The following is a 25,772-nucleotide window of genomic DNA, read 5'->3' as shown; positions in this document are numbered from 1 at the left end:
AGTACAGCTCTGACAAGTCCAAGTGGCGCAACGACCTCTACAAACTGCTGATGCTGCGCATCACCCCCTTTGTGGAGGGCCGCACTGCCTCGGAGGACTTGCTGGCCTCGGCCCGCATGGCCCTGGGGGGCCGGGCCATGTCCTGGGAGCTCTTCGCAACCGTCAGCCAGTCCCTCCTCTCTTCGCAGGCCAAGATAACCCCCGAGCCGGCCAAAATGAAGAAATGCATGACGGAACTGTTCAAGAGCTCTCCTTGGGAACTCTGGCCCGAGCAAGCGGAGGAGGGTAAGGAGAGTAAGGAGACCGTGGTGGCCGTCAAGATGGGGAGGAAAATCCGTGCCGACCATGAGAGCGTATCTGAGGGCAGCAGCTTGGAGGGTATCCCTGGGGTAAAAGAAGAGGAAGAAGAAGAGGAAGCGGAAGCTGAAAGTGTCAAGTCTGGGAAGGCATCGGTGGAGAAGAAGCTGAAGGCTGAAACTCAAGGAAAGTGGAAGAAAACAGCGACTTCTATGGTATTGAGAAAGAAGATGACTCGAGAGGAAAAGAAGGAGGCTCGAGAGGAAAAGAAGGAGGCTCGAGAGGAGAAGGAGGAGGCTCGAGAAGAAGGAAGGGGAGAAGACCAGGAGGAAGTTAAAGAGGTGGGGGCAGTTGAAAGGAAAGAGCAAGAACTGATCATGGGAAAAGAGGGGGAACTGGACAGGGAGAAAGAGCAGGCCAAAGAGAAAGAACGGGAGCTGGCCAAGGCAAAAGCGCGGGCAGCAATAAAGCAGAGGTGGCAGGGGGCAGTTGATAGGAAAGAGAAAGAGGCAGCTCAGAGGAGAGCAGCGGTGAGGAAGTCTGAGAGGAGAGGAACGAAAATGGGGGAGCTGGCCGAGGAGAGTGAGGCAGGAGACTCAGAGGCAGAAAGGATACAGGTGGACGCAGCAGAAAGTGTGGTGTCTGAGGTATCAGAATGGCCACTGGTCATAGCCCAAGACAGCAGTATGGTGGAGGAACTGAGGGAAAGGATCTTGGCTGAGGCAGAAGAGATAGCACTAGCTGAGCTGAGGGAGCTGGCCCTGGCCGAAGCCGAAGAGAGAACGCTGGCAGAGATGAGAGAGGTGGCCCTGGCCAAGGCACGAAAGAACATATTGGCTGAGCTGAGGGAGAAGGCCCTGGCTGAAGCACGAGAGCGGATGCTGACAGAGATGAAGCAGAGTTCCCTGGCCGAAGCTCGGGAGAGGGTGATGTCCGAGGTGATGGAGAGGGCCCTGGCTGAGGCAGAAGAGATGGCGCTGGCTGAGGGGATAGAGGAGGAGCTGTTTGAGGAGAGAGTGAAAGAGCTGGCTGAGGAGAGAATGAGGGAGCTGGCTGAGGAGAGAATGAGGGAGCTGACTATCGCGTGGTCCATGGAGATAGACATGGCAAGGATAGAAGAGCTGGCCGAGGCAAGGGTCGCAGAGGAGCCTGAGGCAAAGTTTACAGAGGAGGACGAGGCAAGGATAAGAGAGCAGGCTGAGGCAATGATAAGGGAGCAGGCTGAGGCAATGATAAGAGAGCAGGCAAAGGCAAGAATAGGGGAGCAGGCTGAGGCAAGGATACGGGAGCAGGCTGAGGCCAAGATTGCAGAGCTTGCCGAGGCAATGGAAGAGGAGGTAGCCAAGATGAAGACAGCAGAGCTGGCTGAGATGAAAGCAGCAGAGCTGGCTGAGGAAAGGATATGGAAGCTGGCTGAGACCAAGTTAAAAGAGCTGGCCAAGGCAAGAGCTGTGAAGATGGCTGTGGCAAAAATGAGGATACTGGCCAAGGGGGAAGCAGCCCAAAGGGATGATAGAAGCAAGGGAGAAGAGGTTGAAATCTCTGAGGGAGAAGAGGTTGAAGTCTCTGAGGGGGAAGAGGTTGAAATCTCTGAGGGGGAAGAGGCTGAAATGTGGGAGGATGCCAGAGAGAGTGAATTGATTATCTTCAACAAGGACGAGAGGGAGGCGCTCATGGCTACGTTGCTGGAGCAACGTGCCAGTCAGAGAGAGCTTACCTGTTCAGATCAAGCTCTGCTGCTCCTCGACATCCTGACTAAGCCAGAGGGGCTGGGGGGCTCTGATTCCAAAGTATTTCGCCGCCTTTTCAAAGTGGTGTCCCTGCTCAAGATACCTTCTGGACTCCAGTATAAAGAACTTGCGGAATATTTGCTACAGAAAGCAGAGCAAGTGGCAAAGGAAGGAGAAGAGGAGGACGAGTCTTTGGCCAGAGTAGTCTGTCCCATCTATGAGGAGCTGAGGAAAGCAGTAGCGGCCCATCAGCCCCAGCGCACTAATCCAAGGGAGTTCACTGCCAGGCTCCAGGCCCTTCGAACGGCTGCCCAGATCATGGTGCGGGCCAGGATCTTGAAGGAGCAGCTGGAGACAGGCTTCAAGCAGCGCGAGTGGTGGGCAAAAGCAGACAAAGAATGGCTAGCCGATGAAGGCAGGGTCATTCCAAAGAAGGCCTGGGTGGACGAGAGGCTGAAGGAAGCCGTCCGTAAATGGCAGGCCCAGCAGGACAGGGTCGAATATGAAAGGGAGCAGCGGCACAAACCTCAGTACTTCCCGTTTAAATTGCGGCCTGTCCGGTTGAGTGAGGGCGAGTGGGAGGGGAGAGCAGAGAGAAGGAAGGAGAAGCAGGTGGAAGAGGGGATCCCAGAGAGGGCAGAGCAGCCCCCCGGCCAGGCGCAGCCCAAGAGAATCACGTGGTCCCTGGGCAAGTGGCAGCACAGGGCCCCAGAGGCCATTTTCAAGCTGGAGGAGCCGCCCCCAGGTGCCGAGGCGCTCGGTCCAGCCCCCCGGCCAAAGACGCAGCGGCTTCCCAAGGGCTCGCTGTACTTGCCCACAAGTCTGCCCCAAATCCGCCGCCGTCAGATCAGGAGGAGGGGCGCCAAGCAGCACATCTTACGTCCTCTGGAGAAAACTGTGGACTGGGATATGTTCTCCATGTTCTACCAGTCCCTGATGATGCTAAAGGAGGAAGGGGGGTTCGAGTCGGCCGCCTGGCGCGAACTGCTCCGCACGCTGCTGGACCGCTTTGGCCTGACCAACCGACTCCTCCGGGCCTTGCTGCAGCAGCTGCTGATGGGGGCTGGAAGCCCCCGCAAGGCCCCCCTCCCAGGCAAGGACTTGCCAGTGAGCCAGGCGGAGGCGAATCTGGGGGAACGGATCCTTTACCGAGTGGTCCACCGCTCGGCCCGGGCCCTCCCCAAGCCCCCCGCCTTGCATGGGGTCATCCCTCTCAGCTACCGAAACAACGTCCACACCTTGAGGCTGACGGGCATCGCCCACTTTGGCACCCTGTATCTCTTGTGGAAGACCTTCTTCCCCAAGGGCCAGCTGCCCAAGTTCTGCCTGCGTGTCCAGACCGAGCACCACTCCAAGTAGCCGTTCTTTCTGAAATCCAGAGATAAAATATATTTTTCTGTCTTTGATACTGACCTGTCTGTTTAGATTTGTGGCAAGAGATCCCGGTTTCAAGGAGCAAATGGTCGCCAGATGTTTCCTGGGCAAGTTCTGACAAAAAAATCTGTGGCATAAAGCTAAGGTTGGCACAGCAGCAGTGCTTTTAAATTGTTGCTGCCAAGGGCGCTCAACAACCATGGGGGTGGGGGGAAGGTGGTGATATTGGAGCACCTCATGGCAGTTTATATGGTCAGCTACACCAGTGGGTGGAGATGGGCAGATGGTGGAGGGACTGACCAAGCCAGCGGGGCGCAGTGGTTAAGAGCAGTGGACTCTGATCTGGAGAACCAGATTTGATTCCCTGCTCCTCCACATGAGAAACAGACTCTAATGTGATGAACCGGGTTGGTTTCCCCACTCCTCCACATGAAGCCTGCTGGTTGACCTCGGGCCAGTCACAGTTCTCTCAGAACTCTCTCAGCCCCACCTACCTCACAAGTTGTCTGTTGTGGGGAGAGAACGGGAAGGTGATTGTAAGCCGGTTTGAGGCTCCTTAAAGGTAGATAAAAGGTAAGGTAAAGGTCCCCTGTGCAAGCACCGGGTCATTCCTGACCCATGGGGTGATGTCACATCCCAACGTTTACTAGGCAGGCTTTGTTTACGGGGTGGTTTGCCAGTACCTTCCCCAGTCATCTTCCCCTTACCCCCAGCAAGCTGGGTACTCATTTTACCGACCTCGGAAGGATGGAAGGCTGAGTCAACCTTGAGTCAGCTACCTGAAACTGACTTCCGTCACGTTCGAACTCAGGTCGTGAGCAGAGCTTGGACTGCAGTACTGCAGCTTATCACTCTGCACCACGGGACTCATGAAAGGTAGAGAAAACCAGGCTATAAAAACCAACTCTTCTTCTTCTTACTAGAGTGTATCTCTGGGCTGTGATCTCCCATCCCCATGAGCATGGGTAGAATACAGATGCAGATTTCATCACTCCCTCATCTCAGTTCTTTTAGAGGCTGCTTGTGATAATGAACAGAAGAAGAAAAGCCCTTTGGATGTGACCTAGTCTCTCCCCTCCATCCTTTCACTTCTAGGGGAAAACTCAGATTGGGCCCACAGGCACCATCCAGTGCGATGGCATGCAACTGGCAGAAAGTGCTGTCAAGTTACAGCCAACTTATGGCGACCTGTAGGGTTTTCAAGATAAGAGACATTCAGAGGTGGCTTGCTGTAGTCTTCCTCTGCACAGCGACGCTGGAATTCCTTGGTGGTCTCCCATCCCAATACTAACCATGGCCGGCCCTGTTTAGCTTCCGAGATCTAACAAGATCAATTAGAGCAGTTCTTCAGTGGAACAGGCTTCCTCAGGAGGTGATGGGCTCTCCTTTTTTGGAGGTTTTTAAGCAAAGGCTAGATGGCCATCTGTCAGCCATGCTGATTCTATGAACTTAGGCAGTACATGAGAGGGAGGGCAGGAAGGGTTGTGTCAGCCTTTCTTGCATCTCCAAGGAAATGCTGATTGCCACTTTGGGAGTCAGGAAGCAATTTTCCTCCAGGCCAGATTGGCCAGGGATGTTGGAGGATTTTTTGTGTGACCATCTTCTGGGCATGGAGTAGGAGTCGCTGGGGGTGTGGGGGGGGATTGAGGTAGTTGTGAATTTCCTGCATTGTATAGGGGGTTGGACTAGATGACCCTGGTCGTCCCTTCCAACTCTATGATTCTAAGATTGAGCTAGCCTGGGGCATCCAGGGCAGGGCATGCAAATCCCTGAAGCTCACCTTGGCTTTTCAATAACTTGCTTCTGAATCTTGGACTGAACTCATGAAGCTGCCTTATACTGAATCAGACCCTTGGTCCATCAAAGTCAGTATTGTCTACTCAGACTGGCAGTGGCTCTCCAGGGTCTGAGGTGGAGGTCTTTCACATCACCTACTTGCCTAGTCCCTTTAACTGGATATGCCGGATACGGAACCTGGGACCTTCCACATGCCAGCCAGATGCTCTACCACTGAGCCACAGCCCCTCCCAGAAAAGACTGCAAGTGCCAACTGCTTGAGTCCTGAACTACAGCATCCTCGCCCCCAAGAGATTTCTTGAAAGCCTTAAAGGAGAACTGCAGAGCTAGGCTAACTGTAGAACAATGAGCTTTTGGAAGTAACAGCCTACATCTTTGCAGGCATGAAGCAGGCCTGTAGCCAGAAATCGGGGAGGAGGGTCCAAGTAAAATGGAGGGTGATCACTATCATTCAGTGAAAACACATGATGCAAAACTTCTAAGTACATTAATATGCACTGCTGCTTTGTGTTACCTTATCACATGAACACATTAAGCTGCCTTATATTGAATCAGACCCTTGGTCCATCACAGTATTGTTTACTCAGACCTGCAGCAGCTGTCCAGGGTCTCAGGCAGAGGTCTTTCACATCTCCTACTTGGCTAGTTCCTTTAACTGGAGATGCCGGGGATTGAACCTGGGACTTTCTGCGTGCCAAGCAGATGCTCTACCACTGAGCCACAGCCCCGTCCATTCTGAATATGAGTAAAGTGTGGAATTGGGTAGGAGTGGTTTCTGCCTGCCTTTTTTCAGGATACAGGGCAGGCTGTTGGTTTAACACTTCTTGAAATGAACAAAATTGCCTAGGTGTGTGCCTTACTTGCTTCTGATCTTCTCCATCGGGGGTGGGGGGGGTAGGGACAAGCATGTCTGTCCCTATTTTTCTCTATGACATGTTGGAAGGTAGGACCTTTCCTGCAAATTCAAAGAGGAAGAGGAAGGGTTGAGCATGGTGAATTAATCTTTCTGTCAATGATTTACCGTGAATATGGCCAGCAGTAGGTACAAAAGCATGCATCGCCTATTCTCTTCAGTTCAGTACGATGGAGTGGGTCGTGGCCGTAGCCATACTTCTGGGATCCGCAGGTAACGGGTTTCTTGCACAGGTGCAAATAGATGTGTAGGCAGGAAGCTTCTCCAGTCCTGTTTTATGGGTTGAGCACACAATCCTGATATCCACTTTTTAATATGGACCTGGTTTCCTAGAACAGCACGTAAAGATCAGGCAAGGATCTTTAAGGACAGGTAAGACGTGCGAGGTGGGCCAGGGGCCATTGCTTAGACAGGGTGAAAAGAAGGACCAGCAAAATTAAAAATCTAGCTAACCAACAGCTCCGTCCTAAACAGGTTTGCAGTCTTCTAAGCACTGAAGCCCATGGAAAACAGAAGGATATCTCTGCTTAGAATAGCACTGCGTTTGGGACCATGATTCATTTACAGAGCTCCGATTACAGAATATGATGAGGGAGTTCCATACGTACGCAGGCTCTTTTTGAGGCCAGCGATGAGGAATACGAACTGTGTTCCTAGGGATTGCTGCATGGCCCTTTTTTTCTGTAAAAACCTAGAAAAAAAATAGAGCAGGTATAGATGTACTGGAGTCAGACTGTCCAAAAGAAGGAAGCACTCCCATTGAGGTGAATGGGTTTGCTTCGTTGTACAGATTGAGTATCCGTTATCCAACATGTTTCGGACCAGAAGCGTTACATATTTCGGAGCTTTCCATATTTTGGAATACTTGCATATACATAATGAAATATTTTGGGGATGGGTAAAGGTAAAGGTCCCCTGTGCAAGCACCGGGTCATTCCTGACCCATGGGGTGACGTCACATCCCGAAGTTTACTAGGCAGACTTTGTTTACGGGGTGGTTTGCCAGTACCTTCCCCAGTCATCTTCCCTTTACCCCAGCAAGCTGGGTACTCATTTTACCGACCTCGGGAGGATGGAAGGCTGAGTCAACCTTGAGCCGGCTACCTGAAACCGACTTCCGTCAGGATCGAACTCAGGTCATGAGCAGAGCTTTTGACTGCAGTCCTGCAGTTTACCACTCTGTGCCGCTGGGCTCTTCATGGGGTTGGGACCCAAGTTTAAACACCAAATTCGTGTATGTTTTATATACGCCTTATACCCCTAGCCTGAAGTTAATTTTATACAATATTTTAAACAATTTTGTGCATGTAGGGCATTGTGGGGAACCTGCCATTGGGGTAACCATGCCATTTTATTACCCTTTGTGGGGGCTCACAAAGTTTTGGATTTTGGAGTATTTTGGATATTGGATTTCCGGATAAGGGATACTGAACCTGTACATATACCGGTATTTACCACTTTACTCTTAGGTTTCAGTCTGCCCTTCCTTGAGACTTGGGTGGGTAATGACACAAAAACCCCAAAGTAAAGTAACCAATTCAAAACACTGTGTTATGTGCCGTTGAGTTGCTTCTGCCTTATGGCGACCCTACAAATTCAAGACCTCCCAAAAATCCCATTTTGACACCCTTGCTCAGGTCTTGCAAACTGAAGGCCATGGCTTCCTTTATCGAGTCAATAGACCTCTCATTCGGTCTTCCTGAGCCAGCATGGTGTAGTGGTTAAGAGCGGTGGTTTGGAGCGGTGGACTCTAATCTGGAGAATGGGGTTTGATTCCCCACTCCTCCATGTGAGTGGCAGACTCTAATTTGGTGAACCAGGTTGGTTTCCCCACTCCTCCACATGAAGCCAGCTAGGTGAACCTGAGCTAGTTACAGCTCTCTTAGAGCTCTCTCAGCCCCACCTACCTTACAGGGTGTCTGTTGTGGGGAAGGGAAGGTGATTGTAAGCTAGTTTGATTCTTAAGTGGTAGAGAAAGTCGTTATATAAAAACCAACTCTTCTTCTTCATCCCCTTTTCCTACTGCCTTCCACTTTTCCTAGCATGATTGTCTTTCCCAGGGAGTCTCGTCTTCTCAAAACACAACGCCGGATTAAAATTCTTGCCAATCTAACCCTAATTAGTATCGCTTTTCAAGGGAATGAAGAAGTTAGACATTAATGCATTGGTGTCCAAACACAAGGAAGAACACATTTTAGGTGTAGGCCTGACAGCTGCGGAAGCCTCCAGCGCACCTGGTCCAATGAACTTGTACAGACTACATTGTACCCTGAGGGAAAGCACAGTGTGTGAATCAATCTACAGGCAGCGTGTGGCTCCTGGTTCCCATTGAGGGCGTTTTAATGACAGGACATCCATTGACTATTGTCGACCCCTTTAACTCACTCCCCCAGCATTGGCAAGGTTAGCCTGGAATAGTTTAGCAATCCCTGTTGCAACCTCCTTCCAGGCAAGAGTGCAAAGATATGGTTCTGATGCAATTGTGAAGGCACCTTCCTTGCCAATCAATTCAGAAACCCAGGTAGGCTGTTAGATAATTTTAAACTCTGAAGGTTTTCTGGGGCTCCCCTTTACAGAATTCATATATACTTCAAAAGCAAAGCTATAAATTGCTTTTTTTTGGGGGGGTGTCTCTGAGAGCCAGCGTGGTGTAGTGGTTAAGAACGGTGGTTTGGAGCAGTGGACTCTGATCTGGAGAACCGGGTTCGATTCCCCACTCCTCCACATGAGGGGCGGACGGTAATCTGGTGAACTGGATTTGTTTCCCCACTCCTACACATGAAGCCAGCCGGGTGACCCTGGTCACAGTTCTCTCTGAACTCTCTCAGCCCCACCTACCTCACAGGGTGTCTGTTGTAGGGAGATGAAGGGACGGTGATTGTAAGCTGGTTTGATTCTTCCTTAAGTGGTAAAGAAAGTTAGCATATAAAAACCAACCCTTCTTCTCCTCCTCCTCCTCCTCTTCCTTCTCTGGCTGACTCTGTGAATTGCAATGGTATCAGATTAGGATCTAGGTGACCCAAGTTTGAACACTCCTCCATTGGAGGTTCACTGGGTGACCATGGCCCAGTCACACACTCTCTCAGCCTAAGGACTATTGTGAGGATAAAACGGAGCCGAGGAGAATGATGTATAAGCTATGTTTGATCCTCATTAGGAAGAAAGGCAGGGTACAATAAATAAATAAGAAACAGATATGGATTATATCCAGATATATTTCCAGATATGGAAACAAGAGACTATCCCAGATCTAGAAAAGTGGCAACAAAAAATGGAAGAATTTGCGGTGATGGACAGATTAACTACCATGCTGAAAGAAAGAATTACTGAAGATTCACAGAAGAAGTGGGAATGTTATTTTGAATATGTTAACTGGAAAATGTAGACTAAAAGTTAATAGAGAAAGAAAAAATTAATTGCAAGATAAATTCAGAGCAAAACAGAATATTTAAGTAGATATCATACTAACAGAGTAATGTTTAAGATATAAATTGACCCCTGAAGTAAACTTAAATTGTATGGATGTGAGCATATGTATGTTTGTTTGTTATCTTTTTGCTTGAAAATGTTTTTTTAAAAAGATATGGGTTGGTGGCATTTCAGAGCTGATCACTGTGGATTTCTTTCCTTAAAGAAATAATAAAAGTGGAAATCTGACCTGGTTTTACTCAGATTAATTTATTTTCTCTCTAGGGGTAATCATCTAAAATTAGGGTTGGCATGGATTCTCACTAGGGTTGCCAGGTCCCTCACTACCCCCTATCCTCCGGCAGGAGATTTTTTGGGCTGGGGATCACACGCATGTGGCTGCGAGTGACCCGATCCCATCATTTCCGGTTTACTTCCGGAAGCACCACAGCGCAATGGGACGATTTACCACTCGAACCCCCATTTGAGTGGTAAATTGTCCTGTCATACTGCAGCGCTTCCTGAAGCAAACCGGAAGTGACTCAATTGCGTTGCTGGCAGCCTTGTGAGCTGCCCAATGGATCCTTGTGAACTGCCCAATGGATTGGCGGGCAATTGCCTGCCATTCCAAGCCACCTGGCAACCCTAATTCCCGCTGCTGCTGTAGCTTGCAGCAAGGTTGTGGGTCAAGGGTCCATCACTATGTCTGTGATGGTCTGTGGCAGAAGCCAGGGTTGATCCATCCCAGCCCGCCCCCTGGCTACCAGCTATTTGTGTCTCCCAAGGGATTATCAAGGGAGAGCCAGCATGGTGTAATGGTTAAGAGCGGTGGTTTGGAGCAGTGGGTTCTGATCTGGAGAACCGGGTTTGATCCCCCACTCCTCCACATGAGCGGCAGACACTAATCTGGTGAACTGGGTTAGTTTCCCCACTCCTACACACGAAGCCAGCTGGGTGACCTTGGGCTAGTCACAGTCTCTCAGCCCCACCAACCTCACAGGGTGGCTGTTGTGAGGAGGGGAAGGTGATTGTAAGCCGGTTTGAGTCTCCCTTAAGTGGTAGAGAAAGTTGGAATGTAAAAACCAACTCTTCTCCTTCTTCATTCATTCTTCCATAACATGGAAATTAGATTCCCCCCTCCCCGTGTTCCTGACTCACACCATTCCAGTTACATTTGAAATGCATCCAACAATCTCTTCCCACGTGGTCTCAGCAATCTCAGACTTTATCAGAACAGTGTGAGATGAGAGCACAGAGAACGGCAACTATACCTCTGAGCCAACGCAAGCAAATGTTCTCTTTGGGGAAGCTGTTCTTCACGAAGCTTCATCTGGAGCAAAATTTAGGGTTCTACCTCCAGCTGGAAAGGAAGGAAATTGGTCTATCCATCTGGTAGATTTTTAGGGTCCAGCAAATGTATAACTAGCGCGGAGGGAAGGTGGCACTGCATACTCTGCTCTCGTCATATCTTGGAAGCTAAGCAGGGTTGGTACTTGGAAAGGAGACCTCCAAGGAAACCTCTGCAGAGGAAGGCAATGGCAAACCACCTCTGCTTCTCCCTTGCCTTGACAGCCCCTTGCTGGGGTCAATGTAAATCATTTGCGACTTGACGGCACTTTACACACACAAAGGTATAACTGAGATCTCTCAGGGCCAACCCTTCACAAACTGTATAGATCGAAACTAGCCAGCATGGTGTAGTGGTTAAGAGCGGTGGTTTGGAGCGATGGACTCTGATCTGGAGAACCAGGTTTGATTCCCCACTCCTCCACATGAGCAGCGGAGGCTAATCTGGTGAACTGGATTTGTTTCCCCACTCCTACACCTGAAGCCAGCTGGGTGACCTTGGGCTAGTCACACTCTCTCAACCCCACCTACCTCACAGGGTGTCTGTTGTGGGGAGGGGAAGGGAAGGTGATTGTAAGCCGGTTTGTTTCTTGCTTAAGTGGTAGAGAAAGTTGGCATACAAAAACCAACCCTTCTTCTCTTTATCTTTACACAATTGGAATCCAATAATAATAATAATTTTGAAATATTATATTGAGCTGGAAGCTCAGCTGTGTACCTCCCGGGATGACTTAGGGCTAATTATTCTTTACTATTCTGTAATTATTCTTTTGATTGCATTTTGCCCTTGCTGAGCCCCCCCCCCAGTTAAATGCTGCATGAAAGTGTCCTGTTTAGCCTATGAGCAGCATGGCTAGGAACCAGTGTGGGCTGACAGCCAGGGTGGATTTGATTTTTGCTGTGAAGAAGAGGCATATCTCTGCAGATACAAATTCACAGTTTTGAGAACTGCCAAATCAAGTATCTGTGATAATAATTGCCTAAAATAATCATACAGAAATTTCTGAAAGAGCATGACATTGCGAATGGATTAATGGAATTCATTTACCAAAAATTTTAAACATTGCATTAATATACAGCCTCATGCTACATAATTAAAAACTGATCCTTATTTCATGATGAATAACCTTTGGACTATAATGAATCTGAAACAGAAAACTATCTTTAGATAGATTTTTCCTCGAAAAACATTTCATTTACAAAACCTGATTTAAACCCCCCAAAAAATCCAATTTTTAAAAAATTATCGATTTTTATCCACCTTGCTGACATCAAGTTATCATGAGTTGAAACATTCAGGTGAGTAGGACCCTAATGTAAAAAAAACATCATGCTAATTGGGTTTCCTACTATAGGCTAGAAAAAGTTCCTCCATCCTACAGAGTCTTTCTCCAACTTAAGGGGCACTTCTATTGAAGGATGAGCCACTCAAGTTGGAGGAAGACTCCTTAGGTCATTTATGCATGGGGACTTGGATTCACGTTCGCCCCCTGTCTGACTCGGATGTTCCTTGGAGTTCTGCATGAGTTTTCCGTCCATTAGAGATGACCTCTTTGCCAGCCCTCGCAATGTCCGGGTCTTCCCATTCCTCTGTTAACCTGACTCTTCCCTCTCCCCTGAGCTCAGCCCGGGTGAAATCCCAGTGCAGAAGGCAAAGCACTGGACACAGAAGATTGCTTGTCCAGAGGCAGGGATTGAAATACTTCTTGCTTCCTGGGGGCTCTTTCTGAGCAAAAGGAAGGCTTTTTAAAACCAAGGCTTGGATTTCTCCCCTCCTTCCCTTCCTTTAAGATTGCTCCGGGTTTTGTTGTTGTTGTTCTTAAAATGATTTTTTATGCGGCAACTGGGTTTTTGGAGGGGGATTTTCCCTCACAGTAAGCACTGCGAAGTAAGCCAATTACAAAGCAGCATTTAAAGGGGCGGGACTTGATTTGAGTTTGGAGACTGCTGGTGCAGAGATTCTCAACAGGAAAGTGTGGGTCCAGCCAGCAACAAACCTCAGGTAAAACTCCCATGCATAAATGACCTTAGATTGGAGGAAGGCTTCAAACTTTGCTTAGAGGAATGGGTAGGATACAGACCCTTGCCTGGCTGATACACAGCTATTATCCGTTTGCTTTTACTCAATGGCAGAGCATCTACTTTGCATGCAGAACATCTGAGTTTCAACCCTCAGCATCTCCAGTTCAAAAGATCAGGCAGTAGGTGCTGGAAAGGACCTCCACCTGAGACCCTTTAGAGCTGCTGCCAGCCAGAGTAGACAGTACTGACCCTGATAGACCAAGGCAGCTCCATTTGTGTTCCTCTGTAGAGCAGGGTTGCCAGGCTCCAGGTGGTGGCTGGAGATTTCCTGGAATTACAACTGATCTCTAGGTAAAAGAGATCAGTTCCCCTGGAGAAAATGGATGCTTTGGAAGGTGGACTGTATGGTGTTATACACCACTGATGTTCCTCTCCTCCCTAAACCCCATATTCTCCCGGCTCCATCCCCAAAATCTCCAGGAATTTCCCAGCCTAGAGCTGGCAACCCACAGCCAACTAGAGAATAAGGGTCTTGTCTTAGCGGGTGGAAGAATACATGGTTTGCATGCAGAAGATCCCAGGTTCAGTCTCTCTTACTGAAGGATCCTGAAAGGCAGGGGTGGTAAACCTTGAGATCTTGGAGAGCCACGGACATTCAGAATGGTTGATCTTGGGCATGACAAACCATGGGTCTTTTTGTAAGACAGCTTCATATAGAATCATGGAGTTGGAAGGGACCCCCAGGGTCATCTAGTCCAACCCTCTGCACAATGCAGGAAATTCACAACTACCTCCCCCCCCACACCCTCAGTGTCCTCTACTCCATGCCCAGAAGATGGCCAAGATGCCCTCCCTCTCATGATCTGCCTAAGGTCATAGAATCAGCATTGCCGACAGATGGCCATCTAGCCTCTGCTTAAAAACCTCCAGGGGAGGAGAGCTCACCACCTCCTGAGGAAGCCTGTTCCACCGAGGAACCACTCTGACTGTTAGAAAAATTCTTCCTAATGTCTAGACGGAAACTCTTCTGATTTAACTTCAACCCGTTGGTTCTGGTCCGACCTTCTGGAGCAACCGAAAACAACTTGGCACCATCCTCTATGTGACAGCCTTCAAGTACTTGAAGATGGTTATCATATCCCCTCTCAGTCTTCTCCTCTTCAGGCTAAACATACCCAGCTCCTTCACCCTTTCCTCATAGGACTTGGTCTCCAGAACAATATGTTTGTGATATTGTCCTTTTATGATCCAGGGAGAGTTTCTCTTGCATCTGAGGAGGTGTCAGATAGCAAGGGTGCTTAACACTATTTGAAGCTTTCCTCTTCTCCTGTGTGTGGTAACACCAGTTGTTTGTGTAACAGTGTCAGCTCAGGAGCGCATCATCGGGGGAGCCGAGTGCCGGCCTCACTCGCAGCCTTGGCAAGTCTTCCTCTATGACTCCTTTCAGAAGTACTGCGGAGGGGTCTTGATCGATAGGTATTGGGTATTAACAGCCGGACACTGTCATGAATGGCTACTCTCTGGACCAGTGGGGAAGAAGTGGAAAGGATACAGAAGGTAATCTCCGGTCACACACCCTAGTCATAGTCATATCATCCTTTATTGGCATAAAATCACTATACATATGGTAAAGGTAAAGGTCCCCTGTGCAAGCACCGGGTCATTCCTGACCCATGGGGTGACGTCACATCCCGACGTTTACTAGGCAGACTTTGTTTACGGGGTGGTTTGCCAGTACCTTCCCCAGTCATCTTCCCTTTACCCCAGCAAGCTGGGTACTCATTTTACCGACCTCGGAAGGATGGAAGGCTGAGTCAACCTTGAGCCGGCTACCTGAAACCGACTCCCGTCAGGATTGAACTCAGGTCATGAGCAGAGCTTGGACTGCAGTGCTTTAGCTTACCACTCTGCACCACAGGGCTCCTATACATATGGTAGCATGTAAAAATATAAATATCTGAGATATAACCTTACAAAATGGTTAAAAGACACTTGCATAGGATAGTGTTGTGAGTTAATACATCCATCTATTTAACTGATTTGCGGCGTTCGATAGCAAACTTTAAAAATTGTGCTACCTTCTCCAGAACATGGGGCGAACAATTATTCAGTAGAAAGGAAGCATTACAGGAATCAGAAGCATTCAGTCTGCATGTCTGCAGAGGGCTTAGTAGTTCATTACAAATTTCTGAATAGAAACAATAAAATAAAACATGGACAACTGTTTCAACACAATTACTGCCACAGAGACAAAGTCTGTCCGAAACTTAGGGATACCTTTTTATGGTGGACATCAAAAGGTATCCCCAAGTTTAGTGGTGAGCAGGTGACTATGACTTCCCCCTGATTATGACTTTTAATGTAGATCTCCCACAAATCCCGCCCTCTTCAACTCTGGGTTCGGAGGAAAAAGCAGATAACTTCCCAAGAATTTACTGGTCCCCAGATCTAATTAAAAAGATTAATCAATGGTCGTTTGGAGTGGTGGACTCTGATCTGGAGAATTGGGTTTGATTCCCCACTCCTCCACATGAAGCCAGCTGGGTGACCTTGGGCTAGTCACAGCTCTCTCAGCCCCACCTACCTCACAGGGTGTCTGTTGTGGGGAGGGGGGAGGGAAGGTGATTTTAAGCCGGTTTGATTCTTCCTTAAGTGGTAGAGAATTCACCATATCAAAACCAACTCTTCTTCTTCTTCTTCTATACAACCATCCAGGTGTACCTAGTGGACAGTCTGCCCCCTTCCCAACATATCCCCTCCTGTGGGCAAGCTTAAAATGGCCATTGCTACATGGTTAGGGCTGCCAGGTCCCTCTGCCACCAGCGGGAGGTTTTTGGGGCGGAGCCTGAGGAGGGCAGGGGTTGGGGAGGGGAGGGACTTCAATGCCATCGAGTCCAATTGCCAAAGCAGCCATTTTCTCCAGGGGAACTGATCTCTATCGGCTGGAGATCAGTTGTAATAGCAGGAGACCCCCAGCCACCACCTGGAGGTTATCAGAAAAAAACAGCACACAGCTCTCTATATATTCAAATGGCAAAAATTGTATCATACATGACAAACATTGACAATGTGAAAAAGTGAACACCACCGTATCGGTGACTAAACAATTAACATATAAATATAGATAGACAGAAAAATTTCTTTCTAGAAGCTTGCAAAGCTTTTTTTTCTTGAGTACAAAGTTACAAGGTCTAAGCACTGCTTGTCTTTTCTTTCTTCCTGCCCATAGGGCTATAGGTAAGATTGAGTTCATTTTTCATTAAATCTTCTCCGCCAGAAAGGAAATAAGGAACGCCTTCCGGATTGTTTTGCACGTTTTCGCCACTAGGGGCTTCATCAGCATTTTGCCTGTTCTTTGAGACTTGCAAAAGGACCACCTGCCTTCCACTCTGCTGTTTTCTTCCCTCCCTGATGTTTCAGCTTCAGAGCCTTCTCCAGATGTTGCTCTAGCAGACGCCCAGCATGTTGCAGTTTGCCCTTGTACTCCCGGGCAGCGTCTTCAGCAGGCACCGTCGAGGCATGATTCTTGGATGCCCTGCAAGCCTCACAGAGAGGGGCTCTCTCCTGGGTGCAAGCAAAAAAGACAAGCAGTGCTTAGAACGTGTAACTTTGTACTCAAGAAAAAAAAGCTTTGCAAGCTTATAGAAAGAAATGTTTCTGTCTGTCTATATTTATATGTTGACGAGCCCCGTGGCGCAGAGTGTTAAGCTGCAGTACTGCAGTCAAAAGCTCTGCTCACGACCTGAGTTCGATCCCAACGGAAGTTGGTTTCAGGTAGCCGGCTCAAGGTTGACTCAGCCTTCCATCCTTCCGAGGTCGGTGAAATTAGTACCCAGCTTGCTGGGGGTAAAGGGAAGATGACTGGGGAAGGCACTGGCAAACCACCCTGCAAACAAAGTCTGCCTTGGAAACATCGGGATGTGACGTCACCCCATGGGTCAGGAATGACCCGGTGCTTGCACAGGGGACCTTTACCTTTACCTTATATTTATATGTTAATTGTTTAGTCACTGATAGGGTGGTGTTCACTTTTTCACATTGTCAGTGTTTGTCATTTATAATACAATTTTTGCAATTTGAATATATAGAGAGCTGTGTGCTGCTTTTTTTTCTGATAACTATATGTTAATAGCATAGGTGTGTTTTTCCTTCCAACCACCTGGAGGTTGGCAACCCTATCCCCTGGAGAAAATGTCTCTCTGGGCAGTGGTCTCAGGAAGAATTAGGGTTGGGAAATTCCTGGAGGGTTTTGGGGCAGAGCCTGAAAAGGGCGGGGTTTGGGGAGGGGCTTCAATGCCATAGAGTCCAATTGCCCAAGTGGCCATTTTCTCCAGGGGAACTGATCTCTATCGGCTGGAGATCAGTTGTAATAGCAGGAGATTCCCAGCTAGTACCTGGAGGTTGGCAACCCTATACCTGTTTCATTCACTAGTCCCATCCTGCTAGGAGCACAGTAGTTCAAAGTGCTCAGAGGTCAAGCAGGGAGGAACCCCCTGCCGCTCAGTTGCTCTTCCGCTGGTAACTTCAGAATCTGTGATCAACGGGAGCATTCAAACGGGACGTTTCGGCGCCTTATCGAGCATAATCTCTGGTCTGAGTTTCTGCACATTTTGTCTGCCTCATAGCGCGATCACCGTTTTCCTCGGCGCTCACACTCTGTGGAAGAAAGGAGGGGCCCAGATCACCCAAGCCGTCCAGGTCATCCGCCACGGTGCGTTTGAACCTGTGGTCCTGAACAACGACATCATGCTTCTACGCCTGGACCCCCCTGCCATCCTGGGGCCTAGAGTCAGGCCCATTCCGCTGGCGAAACAGTGCGCCCCTGTCGGGACGAAGTGCGTGGTGTCAGGTTGGGGCACCACAACTGTGCCCGAAGGTAAGACCACAGGCTCTGAGATCACACCTGGGGGAAGCTTGAAGCAGGAACGACAAGAGGGGTGTCACAAAGCAAGCCTCCCCACCCCACTTCTGCCACTGGAGATCCAACACCCACACTTAGTTGAGGATTGGGACCAAGGCTGCTCTGAAGAGTATTCATTTCAATTAGGGTTTGTTTGCTGGCAAGTCACAGCTGGCTTATGGCCACCCAGTGGGGTTTTCAAGGCGACGAATAGAGGTGTTTGGCCATTGCCTGCCTCTGCGTTACAACTCTGGACTTTCTTGGTGGTCTCCCATCCAGGTATTAACCAGGGCTGACCCTGCTTAGCTTCTGAGATCTGACGGGATCGAGCTATCTTGAGCTATCCAGGGCCGGGCTTAGAAGACAGTAACTGTGCCTAGGATCAGAAATACTGGATTCATTTTTTTTAATGCTAAAAGAAGCATCCTTTTAGTCTCCCGGATTGAGTTTTGCTGTCTTAACCTGCCAGTATCTTGCTGGCTTAATCTGCTACATAGGCAGGTTGTCTGGAAGGGGAATGCATCTTAGAACCTCTTAAGAATGTTCATAGCTCAGTGGCTCATAGCTCATGTCCAGTCCCTGGCATCTCCTGTGAAAAAGAATTGAGTGCTTGGCCAGGGGAGAAAAGTCAGTCTGAGACCTAGGAGAGCCACTGCAAGCCAGAAAAGATAGTATTTATTTAGATATTTATCCCTTGCTTTCTTCCCCCTTGGGGACCCAAAGCAACGTACAACACACACACACACACACACACACACACAAAGCTGCCTTATACAGAATCAGACCATTGGTCCATCAAGGTCAGCATTGCCTACTCTGACTGGCAGCAGCTCTCCAGCATCTCAGGTGGAGGTCTTTCCCATCACCTATTGACCAGTCCATTCATATTCAGATTTATTAATATGGCTAATGCCATTAAAACATTCATATGAACGCATGGACACATGAAGCTGCCTTATACTGAATCCGACCCTTGGTCCGTGTTGTCTACTCAGACCGGCAGCGGCTCTCCAGGGTCTCAGGCAGAGGTCTTTCATGTCACCTACTTGCCTAGTCCCTGTAACTTGAGATGCCGGGGATTGAACTTGGGACAGATCTTATTTATTGCAGCACAAAATTTGGCTACTTGTTTCACCATCCTTCCTCAGTCTCCCTTCCTCAGAGATGTCCTTTGTTAGATTGAGAAGAGGGGAAATTAGCTGTCCTTATGGTCCTTTGAATTGGAGATGCCAAGGATTGAACCTGGGACCTTCTGCATGCTAAGCAGGTTCTCTACCGCTGAGCCACAGCCCCTTCCCTCCTCCTAACCATTAAACCATACTGGCTGTAACAGTAGACTGGATGAGCTAATGGTTGATTCAAGCAGCTTCCTCTGTTTACTTTGTATTTCCGGATGGTGGGCTGGGGAACGATATCTAGAGCTTGTGATGAGGGAAGCCCCACTTAGTTAAGCCACAACTCACCCTGTCCGTCCGCTTCAGCCTGCTCACCCAAAGATTCATCTTGCAGTAACATACTCCAAAAACCTGCAGTGCATAGAAGTAAAGGTCCTGCCCAAAAGAGCGTGCCGGAATGAATATGGGTCCAGCTTCATCAACAGTCAGATTTGTGGAGGAGCCATCGAAGGAGGCAGAGACGCCTGCCAGGTGAGCAGGAAAAGGCCCACGGCATTGCATTTACTTGCGGAACGGATTCCAGGAAGGGGGCCAACCCAGGACAGTTTTCCTGCGGTTATAGGGAGGCTCTGGTACGGGTATCATTTCACAGTCTGAGAACGGTTGGGCGCAGAAGTCATGACCTGATCAGAAGATCACTTTGGAGTGGAAAGATGACCCACAGGGGACTTCTTGCATCAGCCTTGCCAAAAGCACTTTGGCTTGGAAAATTCAGAGATTATTGTGCACTGAAAACACTCTTTCCAAATTGTAGATTCCCATAAACTTTAAAAGAAGTGCTTTCCGTGGCAAAACCTTAAAATTATGTTGCATAAATTTTCTGTGTCATGTAATTGAGGAGGGCGGTGCCTAGCGACAGGGCATTTTTGGTAGTGGGCCCGTCTTTGGAACACCCTCTCCCTTGAGGCTCACCGGCTGCCCATTCAAACCATTTATTTCTAACCAGGCTTTTAAGAAAGGGCTTTTTAAAAAACTCTTTTAGCTGTTTTACAATCTGCTTCTTGCCTGAGGACTGGTGTTTTGTTTTTTGAAATCTTTTCAGGGTGTTCCGATGTTGTTTTGTGCTGTTTTCATGCCCATGACTCATTTTTAACATGTTTAATTCATGCTATTATCTACTGATATTGTTTTTCCTTGCGAGATGCATCTGGCAGGCATCTGGAAAGGCTGCATACAAATTCCCTAAAATGATCATTTCCAAACATGAAGAAAACGCCAAGTATCTGAACTCTCCAAATACTGATCAATAACTCAAAGAGAAATCAAGTGTTTTGTCCCTGGCAGAAAACTAGACTTAGGTCTTTTATGCCTGGGCACTCTGACTTACTTTCTCCGCCAGTCCGACTCGGTTTTTTGTTGGGGTTATGCATGAGTTTTCCGTCCCTTAGAGATGACTTTGAGCGCAGACCGCACAATGTCTGGGTCTTCTCATTCCTGTTGTAACGCAATTCTTCGATCTCTCCTGAGATCAGCCTGGGTCAAATTGTCCCCATTCCTATGCATAAGCCAAAGCTTGGGAGAGGGGAGCTGGAGGTGGGGACATTTTTCTCACAATAAGCACTACAGCCAATTACAAACCAGTGTTTTCAAGGGGCGGGGACTCAGACGCTTCCAGATTTCTGCTGGTGATTCTGCAGTACTCTGGAAACCGCAGGACTTTCTCCAGGGCAAACAGCAACATGCATAGCATTTTTAGGATTCAGAACAGAAAACTGTGGGTCAAAAGATCCTGGAACCCCAGGTAAAACTCCCATGCATAAAAGACCCTAATCTAGGAGCCACAATCCTTGTACCTTTCTGAACCATGCTTCATGTTGATCTAGGACAGTTTTTTCAAGCCACCTTCTGACCATTTTGTGCTGGTGAATCTTACAGGGCGATTCTGGAGGCCCCATGGTCTGTAACAGGGTCCTTCATGGCTTGGTTTCGTGGGGACACTCGCACTGTGCAGCTAAGAATAAACCCGGAGTCTACACTGAAATCTGCAAATTCAGGGGATGGATCATAAGGCGCATGACTGACTAACTGTGTTAGTCCCAATAAAACTCTGGAGTAATTATAGTTTGGCCTCTGTATTTCGTCTGCTGTTCTCCATAGTTTTCTCACACAGGGCATTCAGGGATCCCAGTGGATGGTGAGCCCTGTCCCCAGTGGATCATGCTTGCTTACCCAGTGGCAAGGCTCAAGGAGGAAAAGTTTTGAAGCAGACAAAGATTGTTGGCAGCTGTGTTAGTCCAAAACCAAGACTTCTGACAACCATGTAGGGTTTTCAAGGCAAGAGATGAACAGAGGTGGTTTGCCATTGCCTGCCTCTGCATAGTGACCCTGGACTTCCTCGGTGGTCTTCCATCCAAGTACTAACTAGGGACGATCTTGCTTGCCTCTGTGTAACAACCCTGGGCTTCTTGGTGGTCTCTCATCCAAGTACTAACTAGGGATGACCCTGCTTGCCTCTGTGTAGCAACCCTGGACTTTCAGATAAAAGTATTTCTTCACACAACGCATTGTTAAATTGTGGAACTCCCTGCCCCAGGATGTGGTGATGGCTGCCAACTTGGAAGGCTTTAAGAGGGGAGTGGACATGTTCATGGAGAAGAGGGATATTCTTGGCTACTGGTCAAAATGGATACCTAATGGATACCTAAAAGATGGATACCTAATAGAGATCTGGGATTCAAATGGATACCATGATGCATACCTATTCTCTCTAGGATCAGAGGAGCATGCCTATTATATTAGGTGTTGTGGAACACAAGCAGGATGCTGCTGCTGCAGCCGTCTTGTTTGTGGGCTTCCTAGAGGCACCTGGTTGGCCACTGTGTGAACAGACTGCTGGACTTGATGGGCCTTGATCTGATCCAGCAGAGCCTTTCTCATGTTCTTATGTTCTCAGTGGTCTCCCATCCAAATACTAACCAGGGCCAACACTACTTACCTGCCAAAATCTGATGAGGTCAAGCTATCCTGGGCTACCCAGGTCAGGGAACTAATATCGATACACAATAGAAAAAGTACTGGAAGACACCCAAAACATCCTCTGTTCAGTTCTGACAGATTCTGTTAACCAAGGAAAAGCCTTGCCATTCTGAATGTTAGCATTAGGAAGAAGAGAAATGGAAGCACAAACGCCTGATGAAGATCAATCTCAAGTTTAATCGTGTTTAATGTGGCCATTGTACCTCCTGGCTCCTCTCATATGGCACAGACCCTCATCCCCGGTTGCATCTGTGCCCCCACCCACTGGTTGGAGAGCCGCTGGTTTTGCGTAGGGTGCAGTGAACTTTCCACTTCATAGTAGATAGCAACATCTACCCCAGGGGTCCCAAATTGATAGAGCCTCTGGTCACCTTTGGAATTCTGACACACAGGGGTGGGCACAATCACAAAATGGCTGCTACAGGACCACAAAATGTCAGGCAGTGAGGTTATACATAACTCAAATAGTAACAATTCCCTCCCACTTTTCTAAAAACACTTGACAGAAGGTGTCCGTTGGTACCATGGCGCCCACAAGCACCACGCTGGGGACCCTTGATACGCTGCTTGACGGATCCAACAGAACAGCCTTTACTCTTCCAGACAAAGAGGAACCTCTCGAGATCAAAGAAAGGAAAAATACAGGCTCAGAAGTCTATGGTCCGAGTGGCTTTGCTGTCCTGCTGAGAGCCTTCCTGGAAGCCCCCCTCCGACTTCCTGGCGTCGGTCAGTGCCTTCTGTAGCCGGCCGGGCTTGCCGATCGCCAGCTGAGGCAGGCCGCGGTTGAGCCCTTCCAGCAGCACACAAGCTTTGCAAAGGGGCTGGCTGGAGAGGTAGCCGCAACGCCGGCAGGTGCCCTGGGTGGGCATGCGCACATCCTGGCGCACTGCCAGCCGCTCGCCCGAGTGCACCAGGTCGGCCACGGCACTGGGCCGCACAGCTTCGAGGTCTTTGAGCAGGGTGCGGGCGTGGCCGCGGTACGCGTTGGGTGCATAGACGCACTCGGTGCTGAAGTAGTCCAGGCCCTGGAAGTAGGCGTACAGGACAATCTCCTTCTCGTAGGCGTGCTTCAGGGGCTTGCACCGCGGCAAGGCCCCCTCGCCACCGGTCAAGATTCCCGCGCAGCGTTGGAGCCGACCCACATCCCCTCTCAGGAAATTCATCAGCACCGTCTCAGCTACGTCGTCTGCGTTGTGACCTAAGAAGTTAATTAGACAGCAATATTAATCATAACCCCTGACCTGGACAGCTCAGGCTTGCCCGATCTCATCAGATCTCAGAAGCTAAGCAGGGCTGGCCTGGTTAGTACTTGGATGGGAGACCACCAAGGAATACCGGGGCAAACCACCACTGTTCACCTCTTGCCTTGAAAACCCTACGAGGTTGCCATAAGTCGGTTGTGACTTCACGGCAATTTTTAAAAATTATAATAATTAAGGGCTGTCAAGTTGCAACCGACTCATGGCGACCCCGCAAGGACTTGAGCTCCTTCCCTTTGTGTGCCACAGCCTGGATCCAAACTGGGGCCACATGTGCCTAAGAATTAAGTTCCCAGCAGGGAACCCCATCCAGCACAACTGACTCTCATAGTTGCTGATTTAAGAGTAGCAGTTCTATTACAAAGGGATTTCAAAGGGAGATCAGAAAGAGGGTCTGCTGAATTACAACTAATATTGAAGCTTAAGACTATGCATTCTCTTGAACTTAATAGAGATCTGGGATTCCTGTCTCATTACCAATGCTGATTTCTCCACACCTACTCTGCATTCCACACCTCATCCAATCACACCTGCCAATGTCATTCACTTGCTTTTGACATTTACATTGCCACTGTGTGTCGAATTCACTCTTCTCTACTTAAGGATAGATGGACTCCCATTCTAGCTGTATCTGAAGATGTGAGCTGGGGCTCACAAAAGCTCATACCCTGCCAGAAACTTTGTTCGTCTTTACAGCGCGACTGGACTCTTGCTCTTTTCTATGCACGTGTGTATGCGTGTGTTTAAGTTATCTGAAGAAGTGAGCTGTGAGTCACGAAAGCTCATGCCCTGCCAGAAACTTCGTTAGTCTTTATGCTGCTACTGGACCCTTGCTCTTTTCTATGCATGCGTGTATGCGTGTGTTTAAGTTATCTGAAGAAGTGAGCTGTGGCTCATGAAAGCTCATACCCTGCCAGAAACTTTGTTAGTCTTTATGCTGCTACTGGACTCTTGCTCTTTTCTATGCATGTGTGCGCGCTTGGGTTTTCAGTTATCTGAAGAAGTGAGCTGTGAGTCACAAAAGCTCATGCCCTGCCAGAAATTTCATTAGTCTTTCCGCTGTTACTGGACCCTTGCTCTTTTCTATGCGTGTGTGTGTGCGTGTGTTTAAGTTATCTGAAGAAGTGAGCTGTGGCTCATGAAAGCTCATACCCTGCCAGAAACTTCGTTAGTCTTTATGCTGCTACTGGACCCTTGCTCTTTTCTATGCATGCGTGTATGAGTGTGTTTAAGTTATCTGAAGAAGTGAGCTGTGGCTCATGAAAGCTCATACCCTGCCAGAAACTTTGTTAGTCTTTATGCTGCTACTGGACTCTTGCTCTTTTCTATGCATGTGTGCGCGCTTGGGTTTTCAGTTATCTGAAGAAGTGAGCTGTGAGTCACAAAAGCTCATGCCCTGCCAGAAATTTCATTAGTCTTTCCGCTGTTACTGGACTCTTGCTCTTTTCTATGCACGTGTGTATGCGTGTGTTTAAGTTATCTGAAGAAGTGAGCTGTGAGTCACGAAAGCTCATGCCCTGCCAGAAACTTCGTTCGTCTTTATGGTGCGACTGGACCCTTGCTCTTTTCTATGCGTGTGTGTGTGCGTGTGTTTAAGTTATCTGAAGAAGCGAGCTGTGGCTCACGAAAGCTCACGCCCCTGCCAGAAACTTCGTTCGTCTTGACGGCGCGACTGGACCCTTGCCCTTTTCTATGCACGCGTGCGCGCTTGGGTTCCCAGTTCTCTGAAGAAGCGAGCTGCGGCTCTCGAAAGCTCACGGCCCTGCCAGGAAGGCGCGGCCGGGCCCTGGCCCTTGGCGGCGTACCGGTGGCGATCTTGTCGGCCCCCAGCAAGGCGGCGCCGCGGTCGAGGGCCTGCCGCCGGAAGACGCCGCAGAAGGTGCAGTTGTTCCTGGGGCCGACGTGGCGGGCGATGCGGTCCATGCTCCAGCCGTAGAGCTCCCGGTAGGAGACCACGTGCAGCGGCAGGCCCAGGCGGGCCCGGTGGCGGCGCAGGGCGGCCAGCGAGTCGTCGCGGTAGCCGGCGATGCCCTCGTCGACGGCGAGCAGCAGCAGGCGCAGCCCGTAGCCGTGGCGCTCGTTGAGCAGGCGCAGCACGTGGGCCAGCACCGTCGAGTCCTTGCCGCCCGACGCCCCCACCGCCACCGTCTCGCCCGCCCGGAACAGCCGCGCCGCCACGATGGCGCCGTGCGCCTCCGCCTCGAAGGCCGCCGCGAAGCAGCCGCGGCACAGCGCCTGCCCCGTCTTGGGGCGCCGGAGCGCCGCGCGGCCCGACCCGCAGCCCTGGCACGACACCCGCGCCGCCGCCGCCATCGCCCGCAGAGGAAGGGACTACAACTCCCGGCAGGCCGTGGGTGGCTGCGACACAGCTAGAGCGGTGAGGCCGCCTTGGAGGCCGGCGAGGAAGGGACTACAACTCCCGGCAGGCCTTGGGCTTCTCACGGCCCGGCCTTGGGTGTGTGCGTCACAGCCAGAGCGCTGCGGCCGCCTTGGAGGCCGGCGAGGAGGGAACGACCACTCCCGGCAGGCCGCGGATGGCTGCGACGCAGCTAGAGCGGAGCGGCCGCCTTGGAG

At 49.5% G+C, this 25,772-nt stretch overlaps 2 protein-coding genes across 2 annotated transcripts; one reads left to right on the top strand and one right to left on the bottom strand.

The window, feature by feature from the left end:
* Window positions 1-6,281: 6,281 nt before the first annotated feature.
* Window positions 6,282-20,988, top strand: LOC130474720 (trypsin-like). Its single transcript, XM_056846417.1, has 5 exons — window positions 6,282-6,324; window positions 14,250-14,445; window positions 17,514-17,764; window positions 19,298-19,434; window positions 20,839-20,988. Exons 1-5 carry the CDS (start codon window positions 6,282-6,284, stop codon window positions 20,986-20,988), a joined length of 777 nt encoding a protein of 258 aa, XP_056702395.1.
* Window positions 20,989-22,586: 1,598 nt separating this feature from the next.
* CTU1 (cytosolic thiouridylase subunit 1) lies at window positions 22,587-25,511 on the bottom strand. The gene is made up of 2 exons (XM_056846416.1): window positions 25,004-25,511; window positions 22,587-23,137 (listed from the first exon to the last, which is right to left on the bottom strand). Exons 1-2 carry the CDS (start codon window positions 25,509-25,511, stop codon window positions 22,587-22,589), a joined length of 1,059 nt encoding a protein of 352 aa, XP_056702394.1.
* Between the last annotated feature and the right edge of the window lie 261 nt (window positions 25,512-25,772).

The sequence above is a fragment of the Euleptes europaea genome, chromosome 3, assembly GCF_029931775.1.
Source record: "Euleptes europaea isolate rEulEur1 chromosome 3, rEulEur1.hap1, whole genome shotgun sequence".
Lineage (NCBI taxonomy): Eukaryota > Metazoa > Chordata > Lepidosauria > Squamata > Sphaerodactylidae > Euleptes > Euleptes europaea.
Note: the sequence above shows the minus strand (reverse complement) of the source record. Positions and strands in the feature narration are given on the sequence as shown.

Bases quoted from the DNA above. Each gene is read 5' to 3' on its own strand.
- LOC130474720 (XM_056846417.1), top strand. From the start codon at position 6,282: ATGGAGTGGGTCGTGGCCGTAGCCATACTTCTGGGATCCGCAG. The intron at 6,325-14,249 runs GTAACGGGTTTC...TTTGTGTAACAG, and splicing joins CATACTTCTGGGATCCGCAG to TGTCAGCTCAGGAGCGCATC. The intron at 17,765-19,297 runs GTAAGACCACAG...TTCATCTTGCAG, and splicing joins CACCACAACTGTGCCCGAAG to TAACATACTCCAAAAACCTG.
- CTU1 (XM_056846416.1), bottom strand. From the start codon at position 25,511: ATGGCGGCGGCGGCGCGGGTGTCGTGCCAGGGCTGCGGGTCGGGCCGC. The intron at 23,138-25,003 runs GTACGCCGCCAA...TTAACTTCTTAG, and splicing joins GGCCGACAAGATCGCCACCG to GTCACAACGCAGACGACGTA.